Here is a 14,735-nt window from a genome sequence, read left to right on the forward strand (position 1 = left end):
TTGGTCTGCACAGACTAACCAATCTGATCAATTGCCGGCAAGGGGCCACTCTGATTGGTCCCTTGCCGGCATTACTGCACTGTATGCTGTCCATGACAGCAGCAGGACAGAGGCAGACGCTTTAATCCAGGCGCTTTGCAGCGCTTGGATTAAAGAGCTGGTTTGACGTTTATAGACGTGATAGCTGCACGGGGCATGTGCAAATATCACGTATATAAACGTATTGCAGTCGTGAAGGGGTTAATTTAAACCAGCAGCATAATACAGCGACATTTCGACCACCTCTGGTCTTTATCAAGCAGTGAAATCACAATACACAATGTGCCTTTTAAATAGTGCAAGTGGGGGGGTGTCCCACACGTTCCCCCTGATGGGGGTGTGAACCCAATAAAACGTACAGATAAACATACAAATAAATATTTCCTTTTCACTTCATTCATATACTTCCGTTCTGTGGTTCCGTTCCGTTCCGCACTGCATCTCCGGATTTGTGGACCCATTCAAGATGCAGGATGCACACGGCCGGTGCCCCGTGTATTGCGGACCCGCTGTATGGCGCCCTAAGGGGGTGAATGGAACAATAAACAAAACAGCAACAAAAATATTAGCACTATAGCGTGATCTTTTCATGAAGACAACCCTGTCAATATGCCTTACTGTACAGTTTACATAAATGTGTTACTTTTGTATTAATATTTTAATCCACACAAAAAAAACAACTAAAAACAAATATAAAAATATCTACAGTGAAACTTCTTTGAGATGGCCACTAGATATCATAGCAAAAAATTATCTTCTGGAGGGGAATACCTCTAAAAAACAAGTTACTATATATATATTTATTATAAAGGAAGTGGAAATTTGTAAAGAACAAATCTGGCCTAGATTAGTGATGGTCTTATAAAGGAAGTTGAATATTCAAGAGGTTTCACTGTATTTAAATATTTTAGGGATAGATTTATAAAACTGATGTAAAGTAGAACTGGCATAGTTACCCATAGCAACCAATCAGATTTCACCTTTTATTTTCCAAGGGAGCTGTGAGAAATGATCAGGAATCTGACAGGTTGCTATGGGCAACTAAGCCAGTTCTACATTACACAAGTTTGATAAATCTCCCTCGCTATTTTAGAAGATTTGTAATATGAAGTAAAACAATATTTTATATAAACAATAGAAACTCTTCTTCTTGTCACCTCTATCAACATCTAAAGCAACTTTGAGATTGGATATATCCAATTTTTTCTCTTATTCTAGCATATGCAAGTAAATATGGTAGGGTAACTTATAAGAAATAAAATTAAGACAATCACAAACATAAAAAATTAAGTACGCAATGAAATACTTGATATGAAATTCAATGCTCAATATAAAATATTTACCATCTAAAGCTGGAATGGTTCTTTGACAGTATCATTTTATAGAAGAATATAATTTTGGTTATGGAGGATAGTGAGAGCATTCTGTCAGTTACAGAATATAATATGCTATGGTGGCAGATGGTATTATACAGTATACTGTCAAATAAAAACTGAAGGATAATCTCATTATAATGTAACTTGCAGTCAACTGAATCTTCTTTTAAGACTTAAAATCTGGGAGTTTGTGATGTATTTTAACTTTTTCCAGTATAAACACATCATATAATGGGTGCCTGTAGGAATTGGGGAATATTGTTTAGTAGTGGTACTTCAGTGGTCTAGCTTCTCTTTCAACGCAGCTTTGATAAACGGGTCACATGGACATGCCAGAAAAAAATGGTGCAAGGGATTTGTAAACATGAAGTTATGGCCATTTTTCAATGTACTGTATACACCAGAAAATTGGGTAATAAAATGATTAAATGTAATCAATTATATTCTAGATAATGTGGAACAACTTTCCTTTTGGTGCTGTCACAAACTTACCTGCCCGGGCTCCAGCATTGCACTCTAAGTCTGCCGAGCGGCCGTGACAAGTGAAAAGCGATGCCGGGCTCGCCCCCCAGGAAGCTCGGCTTAGCAATGCCCCCTGGTAACATGAGCGCATCCACAATAACAGAGTGCTCTCTGTGTTCCTCCCCAAAGCGAAGGGGGAGATTAACTATAATTTTGTTTGGGTGAGTCCGGATATAATGCAGGCTGAGTGACAGCTCAGCCTGCCTATTCTGGGTAGTTTGTGTTCTGGTCCAATGGAGCGCCAAGTCCCTGGACCTATCAGGTTCTGATCCAGGGACTCGGCGCTCTATTTAAACCCTCTGCTGGCAATACACTATTGCCAGTTACAGGTTTTTACTCCCTAGCTGTGCTCCTAGTTTCATTCTGTGCGTGTTTGGATTGCTTGTTATATTGACCTTGGCTTGCCTTTGACCGTTCTCTGTCTCATGATTTGGTACTGTGATTCCCATCTGGTTCTGACTTCGGCTTGGGTATTCTATCCTCGGTCTTCTGATTTGGTACTGTATCCGGTTCTGACCCATTCCCATACAACCTTGTTTCTGTGTTGTTTCGTCTGTGTCTGTCTCACACTTAGCAGAGTAGGGAACATTGTCCAGTTGCAGACTTGCTGCTTAGGGCTTGCGCTGCAAGTAGGCAGGGAAAGCGGACTGAGTTCCAGTTAGGGCTCACTGTCAGTGTGTTCCTGCCTACAGTGCTGACAGGTGCACCACCACTTTAATAGTTTATTATGTGGATGCGAATGTCAAAGGGGATAAATAAAAATAAATACGTGTACTATGACAAATCGTACCGATGACTCCGGAATAAAAATTATAAATAAAAGGATATATACCACAATATCAAATATAGATTAAAATTAATAATCCTGCCACTCTAGTGATGAGCTGGATAGGATAGCTGCTCAACAATGGATAAATGGTTTAAATGAGCTCATTCACATCTCTGTATATAGCAAATGACTATACCTCCTAAATATCAATCTGAAAATGAAGATTAGTGACTGCAAACACAAATATATGAGCTGTGAATCAAAAAAGTCCAAATCCGGTAAAGTCTGTATATTCCAGTGCAAAGTAGTAAAATTGTGCAAAGATGATCAAAAAATCAATGAAAAAATATATTAAAAACATTGAGAAAGTATATAGCGTGAACTTATAAGTGTCTATGTGATCACACAAAAGAATAATTGGATCGAGGTGATCCAGACCCTTAAAAGGAATCCAGACCTCTCGTTAGCGTCTAATGTGCTACCGGAAGTAGCAGACAGCCAGTGAAGCCCAAGTACGGAGTACTGACGGAGACACGAGGGACGCCCAAGACAAATAGGGAACCCATTACAGAGTGACTCCAGAACAGCCAAAGAGTACCCATTTCCGACTGCAGGACTTGCTCACCCACTACAACTGGCCATATTCGCACCAACAAGGTATCGGAGAAATTTCCTTACAACAGCGCACAGGCAGAGGTAAGCTTACCTATCACTCACACCACATGGGACGCCACGAACTGGACATCATCCCGATACATATGAGTACAGGATCCTTTCCCTGTGAAATAGTATGCTATAATACTTAATATGGAAACTGCTTGCTAGTCTGTATTGCCAATCGGATACTTTTGATTGCAACATTGTACAATAAGTAATACAGTGAACTTTATTACCCTCCAGGGATTGTATTACCATCTCTGCATAAACCTCCCTATATGTGGACATTACAGGATTCATCACCTCGATCCAAATATTCTTTTGTGTGATCACATAGACACTTATAAGTTCACGCTATATACTTTCATAATTTTTTATATTTTTTTTTCAAAGATTTTTTGATAATCTTTGCACAATTTTACTACTTTGCACTGGAATATACAGACTTTACCGGATTTGGACTTTTTTGATTCACAGCTCATATATTTGTGTTTGCAGTCACTAATCTTCATTTTCAGATTGATATTTAGGAGGTATAGTCATTTGCTATATACAGAGATGTGAATGAGCTCATTTAAGGCTACTTTCACACTAGCGTTCGGGCGGATCCGTTCTGAACGGATCCGCTCATAATAATGCAGACGGAGGCTCCGTTCAGAACGGATCCGTCTGCATTAAAATGGCAAAAAAAAAGCTAAGTGTGAAAATAGCCTCGGACGGATCCGTCCAGACTTTCAATGTAAAGTCAATGGGGGACGGATCCGCTTGAAGATTGAGCCACATTGTGGCATCTTCAAACGGATCCGTCCCCATTGACTTACATTGTAAGTCTGGACGGATCCGCACGCCTCCGCACGGCCAGGCGGACACCCGAACGCTGCAAGCAGCGTTCAGCTGTCCGCCTGTCCGTGCGGAGGCGAGCGGAGCGGAGGCTGAACGCCGCCAGACTGATGCAGTCTGAGCGGATCCGCTCCATTCAGACTGCATCAGGGCTGGACGGCTGCGTTCGGGTCCGCTCGTGAGCCCCTTCAAACGGAGCTCACGAGCGGACCGACGAACGCTAGTGTGAAAGTAGCCTAAGCCATTTATCCATTGTTGAGCAGCTATCCTATCCAGCTCATCACTAGAGTGGCAGGATTATTAATTTTAATCTATATTTGAGATTGTGGTATATATCCTTCTATATATAATTTTTATTCCGGAGTCATCGGTACGATTTGTCATAGTACACGTATTTATTTTTATTTATCCCCTTTGACATTCGCATCCACATAATAAACTATTTTAGTGATGCCACATTGATCCTGTGTGTGTCCAGATATAGGAGTGCTCATTCACTCCTTTTTGTACTATTTTCGGTGATTTGAGTGCGACATCAGTTTGGAGCACCTTGCCACCCCCAGTCAGAGGGAGAGCCGTCCTATAGTTTCCTTTTCGCACCACCACTTTGCCAATAATCCTACTCAGTACCTGACCCTCTTGATTAACAGTCCCTGGGATTTCACAGCCGGGAGCGATGTCACACAGGAAGCCACATGCACCAAAAACCTTATTTATAAAAAATGAAAATAATAAAAGTTTTTTTTTCCCTCAGGATTGTAGGACTGACTTTTTAAAAGAAAGGTATGATTATGTTTCAGGGCACCTACCCTACATAGATCATTTCTGATAACAGTTTCCCTTTAAGCATTCTTCTAATCTAGATTGCTTTCCCTATAAAACAGAATCAGAAAGGTATAATGCATTATTATTTGCTGTATAGTGTAATGGAATGTAAATTAATATTTTTTCTCAATATCTACAGGTCAATTAGAGAACTCCTGCGCATATGTCATGAAAGAGAAAGGGTTAAATATGTCATAAGGGTATGTATTCCTATTGTACGTTATTGTTTACAGCGGTACACATTTATCACCGCCCAAGCTTTACAGTGTAGGTTCACTTTAACAGTGACTTAAAACCTAAAAGTAATTTGTAGCACTGTACATGGCTATCTTCATTGCTGCCATAGACAGTGAATGGAGTGGCAGCATGCATGCTCAACCACTGCTCCATTCAACTCCTCCTGGCTACATGGGACACTTATTCTGGTGTTTAGTGGGGGTCCCAGTGGTCATATCCCATCCAGTGAATAGAGGACAACCTGTAATTAAAGTGTTTTCTGGGATTTTGATATTGATGGCCTATCCTCAGAATAGGCCATCAATATCTAAATGGTGTGTGTCCAACACCCAGCACCCCCACTGATCAGCTGTTTGAAGAGGCCACGATGCTCCTTTGAGTGCTGAAACCTCCTCACAACATACTAAGCACAGTGTCATACATAGTATAGCATCTGTACTCGGTATTGCAGCTCATGCCCATTCTCTTGCATCGGACTGAGCTGCATCTAGGCCATGTCATCATGTGACCGTCACTGGCCTAGGAATTAGCCACGGCTCTCACTGAAGCGCTGCAGCTTTTTCAAACAACTGATCAGCAGGGGTGCCAGGAGTTGGACCCCCAACGATTAAATATTGAGGACCTATCTTGAAGATAGGCCATCAATATCAAAATCTCAGAGAACCCCTAATGTATCTGTTAACTTTTGTATGATGGTCTATATCACATTGTTTGACACCCAACAGCACTGATACTTGAGACTGATAATGTTATAGAGAACTGGTAAGAAGACTCCTAGAGACAGTGGTGTGAACATACAGTATAGAATTTGGACATACCCAGACCAGTTTATTATATATTATTACAACGTAGGTTTAACCTTAATTTTATATGAAGGCTAAGTATGGTCCAGAAGGTGTGAAATTACCCACTTCCAGATTCCCATATGACTAGTTAAATGCTCGTTTTGGGTATGAAGATCTGAAATATGATGACCAGTGATGACAGTCATTACATCTATTGCAATAAATGATCTGGAATAATTTGATTATCTTTACACTTGTGTTGACATTGATTGTAGTTTGTTTCCATGTAGTTGTTCCTGGTGTTTAGGATTATTTTAACATAAGGGACATTGAACATATTGTTCCCACTCAATGATCAAGGGTTTTTAAAGTTGCTTTTATTCCTCTGTTTTGTTTATGTGATGTTAATTGTTAAATCATCCGATAAATATTCTTTCATTTATCCATTTTCAATCAACACTGTTGTGTTTATGGCCAGCCTGCCTGGATGGCAGCCCTCCAAAAATGGTTAGACTGAAGCAAAACTCGTACCTTATTCTCTCATGTGTGTGCGACGTTCCAACGGACAGAGATTTTTCAGCTTTCCTCATGGTTATCCTTTTTATTTTTTATCTTTGATTAGATTTCAATGATAGAGATTTATAATGAAGGAGTGTGGGATCTGCTCTCTCACAGTGGGAACAAACAGCTTGAGATCAGGTCACATGGAAAAGTGGTAACACTGCCTGGATTAACAGAAATGGAAGTATTGACTGAAGATGATATAAAAAGGATAATGTCATTTGGTGAGAAGAATAGAACAGTGGAATCTACAAAAATGAACACTGAAAGGTAACATCTCTTCATTGTCTTCTATCACGATTTGTCTTTGTAATGGGAATTATGGAGCCAGTGAAATTACCTGTGATTTTCTGTGTGTGGTGCTTCCTCCAAGGAACTCTACTCCCTAAAGCTGTAGTACTGTGAAGTACAGAGGACGCTGACCCAGTAATGAGAAGGCTGCTCTTTGACTGCTTGGCTTGGATTATAAGTTTGGCTCCAATGGCTTTGAGTCAGCTTCCCGTACAGAGAAGGGACAAAGAGGGATATTTATCGTCTCCCTTGTACCTGAAAAGTGGCTTTAAAAAGTTGCAAACTGTGTGTTTGCGACTTTTTAAGTGCATCTTTTCAAAAAATTGTCGCATCTCTCTCAGTACTTTCCTTAAAGGGGGCATGGCAATGGTGGGAAGAGGGCATGGCCAGCCTCCCCAACAAATCTACCTTAATTTATGCCAAAAATCAATGGCAGCTCTGAGCGCATGGACTGCAGGAGGATGCACCTAATTTATAACGAGGAGTGCACCTTGTCATAAATTAGGTGAATTCTCTGGCAGCCCTGAGGATATCAAGAAAGCGATAGTCTTGATAAATCTCCCAACAGCATTCAATGAAATGGTATATGATGGATGTAGCATATGTCACACATGAAAAACATTAAATTTTTTGAGATATATCAATGAATTTGCACCATTTATAAATATTTTCTATGAAATAAATGTGTCTATACACATTACATGAACGTCAGACGAACCCACTGATTTCATCAGTCCCAGAAGACCATCTAATGTGTACGAGGCTGCCACTGTCCTGACTTTCTCCTGACGGCAAATGGCTGCTGCTATCTAGCGTTGGCTTTGTCCCTTCTCCCCATTTCCCATATCCCCATACCCCTGGCCAAATGAGTGTTCAGACAAAGTGTATGGCCACTTTAAAGAATTATAGGCATAATAAACTTCTTTCTACTAACTGAAAATTAGGCTTCCAGTTAGCAACTGCCCGAATGTAGCTACCTCTCAGCCAAATAGGCTTATAGGCCACGCTAACCCTGGAATGGAGCACCTGATATGACTTATGTGCACTTTATTCTTTCCAATGTCACTAACCATCTTATTAGAAACATTTAGATACCAGCAGATATAAACAGTATATGCTGATTGTATTTAACTGCCTCACCGCTTTACAAAAATGGTTGCAAAAGCACCTGATCCAGCAGTGCATACTGTATAAGAGGCTAGAAATAGGCAGTGCCCAGCTGCACAATGAGGCAGATTACTGAAAAAGTATATAAGGAAACTATGGCCCCTAAATGCTATTTTCTCAGCAACAGATTCGGCATATTCTGAATTGCTCTATGAGTTCTTCCCTTCATTATTCATGGCCTTATAGCCTATTGGAATTTGTAACATCAAAAATACCCAAATATGCCAAATGTAATCTAATAATAGGATAATTCAAAATAATGGTGCTCTGGTAGTAATTGAAATATATTTTATCATATCAGCATCCATGCAGAGAGAGATAAAGTAGAGGGGTAATGTTTGATCACTCAATTGCATTTAATTAATCCCTGAAGTGTAATCATCCCATTGGCAGCACATTGATTTCTATTAAATGTTCTACAAGGCGATTTGTAATCTCTTTGTAGGGCAATCGTCTTTTTTAAAAGATCAGGGCAGCAAATGAACTAGATAGTGGGAACCAAGAGATTAATCCCTTCCATTGAGTTTAAAAGAGGAACCATTAATCGTTTAGTCATTGAGAACAATGAATGAACAATTAAAGGGTGGTTTTGGGTGTAATTGGGGGGGAGGAAAATGTGATAGTGGAATAATAATTGCTTTTGATTCCTAGTCTAATGAATTCATTGTTGGGTTAGTTGCAGAATTGTTTAAAATGAATTATTCTGTGTGTGTGCTTCGCATGGGTATTTCGACTATTTAATCTTTGTCTGTGAGTTCAAATGATATCCACAGTGTTTTCCATAACAGCGACCTCTACAACATACCTCCCCCTTAATAGTGACCTCCACAGCACCCCTCCCCATTAACTGTGACCTCCACAGCCCCTCACTCTCATAACAGTGTTCTTCACAGCGGGCCATTCCCTTAACACTGACCCTCTACAGCACCCTGCCCCTTAACATTGACCTCCACAGCAGCCTACCCCCCTTAACTTTGACCTTCACAGCAACCCACCCGTTAACAGTGACCTCCACAGTGACCCTCCCCCTTAATATTCACCTCACAATGCCCGCCCCATTAAAAGTAGCCTCTACAGTGCCCTGACCTCTTAACAGTGACCTGCACAGTGGCCGGCCCCCTTAACAGTGACCCCTACATGTGCCCTGCCTGTCCCATTAACATTAACCCGCACAATGCCCCTCCCCTTTAACAGTGACCCCCCCCACTGGCTATGCCCCCTTAATATAAGACCTCCACAGCACCCTATCCCCTTAATATAAGACTTTCACAGCACCACACCCCCTTAACAGTGACCTCTAACAGTAAAGAAAAATGTTATGTTATGGAATCCTGGTGTAACTGTGTATGTCATGTGACTGTATGCTAATGTGTTTTTTGGGAAATATCTCAGGAACAGTACGTCCTAGAGAGCTGAGGTCTAAAACCTTCCCGGACACCTGATGTACCTGTGTGTCAAATTTGGTACAGATCGGTCCAGTCGTTTGGAGCAGGGCTCCTTTCACAAAAACAGCACCCCACCTGTCGATGACTTGTGTCTCCTATTGCAGCTAAGTTATATTGAAATGAATTGGCCCGAGCTGAAATACTACACAACCTGTGGATAGATGTCCTGCTGTTTCCAGTAGGCAGCAGCCATGCTGTTCTCATGCTGGGCACCTTGATCCTAAACTGGATTTACACTGCACAGTTCTTGGGCAGATTATCAGGAACGAATGTTACTTACAAAAGCTCCTTCCTAATAAATCTGCCCATGTAAATGTGCTGCTAATCAACTGAAGAATAAATAAAATGCTGTGTGAAATGATCCTTCATGCAGCACATTAAATCATCTTTTCTGGGCAGCAGATCATGCCAAGCTTTTTCCTCCACTGAGGTCCCTTCCCAATAATTGTCAGCTTGGCTAGCACATGTGAATGCACCTTTAGAGTATTATTGACGTAAAGTATACTAGATAGCATATGGACATTAGATTCTACTAGTGGAATTCCAGACTACTGCTGAAGAACCATAGGTTGGACATGTTAGATTTCTCCTAGCTTATCCAATTGATTCCCCAGAAGATGTAGGTTGGGAGCATCAGATTGACAGTTGGACAAATGATCATTTGGTGACCATGCCCAGTTATATATGTGAACTCTAATAATGTATAAATAACTGCATGTATTATCCACTTCAGATTTGAGAAGATTTTTTTTTTTATTACCTCTATAATGATTGAGTAAAGCACTGGTTGTGGGAAGTGCGGTTCAAGATCTGTGACATCTCACCTATGCTGCGTTAGTATTGGCTGAGGCAATATAACTGACAAGGGAGCGGGGAGTGGTGGGAGATGGGGTCTGTAAAGAGAAAGATAAGTAAATAATGGGATGCACAATGGTTGAGACACAAGGAGTGGAGCATGACCAGGTATGCCAGAGGTAGAGCTAGTCATGGACATGACACACAGAGCTCTATAGGCCACTATTACTGGCATGAGCTACCAAGGATAATAAAAATACGCAACAGAACCTAGGTGGTCTTGGGAGCATTGCTTAATGGAATTTTTATTAGTTTTTCCTGGAACGGGCTTCTAAGGAGTCAGGAATGTGACAAAATGTTTATAGCTGTTTTGTTTGCCTTTGGAAAACATGGGCCAAAAAAAAACAACAACGGATGGTTCCTGACCCAGGGTGCAAAAGTTCTATGAGAGTACATGTCTTCACACCTTGTAAATATGACAATTAAGAAATGTATGAGCTGCTGAGAAAGAAAAGCTATGCTTGGTGGTTGTATGCTTTTGTTGCGTGCATTTTGACAATTGGTTTCCTACTATAGACATTTTGACATATTTATTTATTTTACTCACTTATAGAGTGCTGACATATTCCGTAGCACTTTACAGACATTATCATCATGCTGTCCCCCAATGGGGCTCACAATCTAGGTTCCCTATCAGTATGTCTTTTGAGTGTGGGAAGAAACCAGAGTACCCAAAGGAAACCCACGCAAGGAAACACGGGAAAAACAAACAACCTCCATGCAGATGTTGTTCAAAATTGAATCTAATATGTTATAAATGTCTGAGAGCACCCCTGAGACCCATACATTTTGTGTTAAATGTCTTTTTATGAAATTTTTATGTAAGGCAATAGATCAGGAGCAAATACAGAAAAGTACAGTGCAAATACCCAAAGGCCATGAAGACATCTGAATCATACAAGCCATCAGTGATGGTCAGTTCGCAGTGTTAGCCAACGAACACATGCGGGCTGCCATCTTGACTCACCCGTCCGGCGATGCACAGGTAAGCCCTTACCTGTGCCAGGAGCCGGTCTGAAATCAAATGTGGTCACCGGGAGCAGGCAGTTCTGAGAACAGCCACCGGGGGCCTTCATCAGGCTGTTCCCAGAACTGCCTGCTTCCGGTAACCGCATTTGATTTCAGACGGGCTCCCAATACAGGCACAGGTAAGGGCTTTACCTGTGCATCGCCGGACGGGTGAGTCAAGTTGGCACCCCGCATGTGTTCGTTGGCGAACACTGCGAACTAACCATCACTGCAAGCCATGCAATGACAGATTCAAGCATAAACACCAAAAGGAGTGTTGGAACGTACGGGAATGCACGGGGATCAAACTAAGAGAAAGAGAATATTGGTCCTGTCAAAACCAGTTAGGGAAGAGAAAGCCAAGCAACACATGTCAGATCCTGACCCATCATTAAGTGGACAAAAAGGGGAGGATCTCTGATCCAACAGCAAACTTTAACCATAAGCATCTGTATTGAGCAATAAGTACGGTGCGCCAAATGACACCATTCCTCCATTCTAGCAGCTACTTTCCACAGCCAATGAAAGACAGGGGAGCCAAAGTTAGTCTCCAATACAGTGGCCTTAGCCATCAAAGTCAATTGCAACCAGAGAGTCTTGTTATATGTGAAATTAGAAGCCGGTAGGACATTCAGAAAGTTAGTCTTAGAAGTCAAAGTCGGGGCATTGGGGCATAATTTGGACAGGACCTTGCACATTCCAGCCCAATAGGGCCGAATTAATGGGCATTCACACAATATATGTAAATAGGAACTTACCATTGAGAGCCCTCTCCAACAAGCAGAAGGTAAAGTAGGGTCAAAATGATTCAGTACCACAGGGGTTTTATACCACCTGCTAACCAGTTTGTATGAAGTCTCTTGCAATGTGATGCAGCTAGAGGGACTTCCGCAGAATTTATGAGTCTGTGAGACCTCAGAGGCTGAAAGCATCAGAGAGCTCCTTCTCCCAAGCAAAAGTATAGGGTAGGGGCCTCTTGATAGACGGAAAAGAGAGTATTTCTGCACAGATTCTCAATATGGCCCTTGGAACTAGGGAGCACAAAACCACCATCTTCTTAAACCATGTGAGTTCTCTACTAATACAGCCTTTCTTAATCATGAGCTTGAGATTAAGGATCAGGTGATTATAAGTAATTCTGTCAATTGTCACGTCAGTAACCAGAGACTAGACGGTGGGGAAGTCAGAAAAAGCCCCATCTTAAAGAAGATCCCCAACCAGATATTTCTTCAGTTTACGCTGAAGTGAAAACCATAATGAAGAGTATGGATCGTTGAGCCCTAAAATGTTGCCCAAACTCCTAAGTGAGGAGTGGCCATAGAAAGGATTTCTGAGTTGAAGTCCTCCAAGACTATAATAGAGCTTTAGCCAAGATGTTTAGGCCCTTTGGAACAGGAACATTCATTTGTACAAGGATCAAAGCTTGGGTAAGGAAAAATTCCACAACTTCCTCCTCTACAGGTAGATAAAGTTAAGTGAGGGGCAGTTATGCCAATCAAGGATACGGGACATCTGAATAGCATCATATAACAACAGTGTATCTGGTAAACCAATCCCACTATCCCGTTTTTGCCTGATTAAGTAAACGATTGTATGATTCAAGGACCCCCAAGTATAAGCCAGAAAGTGCTTGCGGAACCTAATGAAGAAAGAGTTGGGAAAATAAATAGGTAAGGTTTGTAGCACATATGGAATCTTGGGGGCTATAAATATCTTAATCTTAAAGGGAACCTGTCACCTGGATTTTGGGTATAGAGCTGAGGACATGGGTTGCTAGATGGCCGCTAGCACATCCACAATACCAAGTCCCCATAACTCTGTGTGCTTTTATTGTGGAAAAAAACTGATTTGATACATAGGATCGGCGCATGCCCAGTGACGCTGTTGCCCTCAGTCGTCTTATCATAGCGCAGGCAATCGCCGGCATTGCGCCTGCGCGGGATTTCGGATGCGGGCGAGAGGAAGATCGGGGTGTTTGCCGCAGAGCGCGGCGCTGGGGGAGGGGGGGGGGGTGTTGAGCACTTAGCCGCGCCTCTGGGAGGCGATTTAGCTGAACTTGGAGGAGTTCTTAGTTTTCAAATTTAGGCGGGCACAACACTTCAGAGGGGCGTTCCTGGGCACTGTGGAGAAAGAATAACGCCCCTCTGGGCACCTTACAGCTTTATTTGCATATCATAAGAATCGTTTTTTTGAAGAAATGACAAGACTCACAATAAAAAGAACAAGACATATGGAAAAAAGATACTTTATTAAACATGGATTCATGAAAAAATGTTTTTGCTAAATTGCTAGTGACAGATTCCCTTTAAACAAATGGAGGGACCTACTCCCCAGGGACCTATAACCAATAGAGTCTCCCTAGAGAGCACCTCCCTACTGAAGGCAATTAACCTTATCAGCAGAAGTTACCAAAAGGTTTTGAACTACCCCTCACAGAAAGGAGGAGTGGTGGTGGAGCATATAAGCTAAATATGGCAGTTGAAGAGGGGTAAGGGAAGGGGTAAGAGGAGAAAGTAAATAAGTGAGGAAAAGGGAAGAGGAAGGGGAGAAAAAAAGGTAGGTAGTATTACTGGTAGGGGCACAAAATACCTGAGCATACCCTGTACTGACTTAGTTTAAGATTGACAGCATATCTGAAGAGTAGCACCGGGTTAGAGAGGAGAAAAGATAAAACGGGGCAGCACAGTGCCTCTCTGTTAAATCGCTGGCTCTCCGTGTGTCCTAGCAATGCAGCAACGTGGTGCTCAGTCCATATATACAAACAACGTGGAATCCAGGTAAGTAGATAAAAGAAAGTAGCTGGCGCTCACCGCCGCAGAGTTGATGCCTTTATTCTTGACATGTGCTGAATACAAATAAGATGACTGTGTGCATTAGGGCTGGGGCGGACTGTTCCTACTCAGAATACTAAATGGCAACGGCCGTTCCGCACTAACTGCGCTTCCCCGGGCTAACAACTTAGTGCAGCGTCATCATTCACGGTTGTCATGGTTACCAGTGACACTTATTTGATTTGTTAAAAACACGTACATGTAATACTGCTTAAAACAATTCTTATCATATGAAGACACTTAAATCATTTCTCTCGTTTAAACCCTGGGGGCCCATGGCTGCGGTCCGAATAATCCACCTAGCCTCCCTTTGCAGTAAGAGGTGGTGTTTATCCCCGCCCTGCTGCATGTTTGAAATAGGTTTGATACTGGCAAAAGTAAGACAATTCGGATCGGACCCATGTGCCTCCTGTACATGGTTGATTAACCTAGGACATCCCTTCCCTGTTCTTACAGAGTTGTGGTGTTCTCTAAATCTTTCAAAAAGAGGTCTTGTTGTTTTGCCTATATAAAAGGCACCGCAGCAG

General features: G+C 41.8%; 1 protein-coding gene across 1 annotated transcript in view; it reads left to right on the forward strand.

The window, feature by feature from the left end:
* The window catches only part of LOC122927959 (kinesin-like protein klp-3), a 67,988-nt gene that overhangs the window by 43,614 nt on the left and 9,639 nt on the right, over nt 1-14,735 (forward strand). Inside the window, exons 9-10 of the mRNA XM_044280324.1 lie at nt 5,168-5,228; nt 6,673-6,881. Coding sequence (XP_044136259.1) covers nt 5,168-5,228; nt 6,673-6,881 — 270 coding nt within the window. The remainder of the gene's footprint in view (nt 1-5,167; nt 5,229-6,672; nt 6,882-14,735) is intronic.

This window comes from Bufo gargarizans, chromosome 2, assembly GCF_014858855.1.
Source record: "Bufo gargarizans isolate SCDJY-AF-19 chromosome 2, ASM1485885v1, whole genome shotgun sequence".
NCBI lineage: Eukaryota > Metazoa > Chordata > Amphibia > Anura > Bufonidae > Bufo > Bufo gargarizans.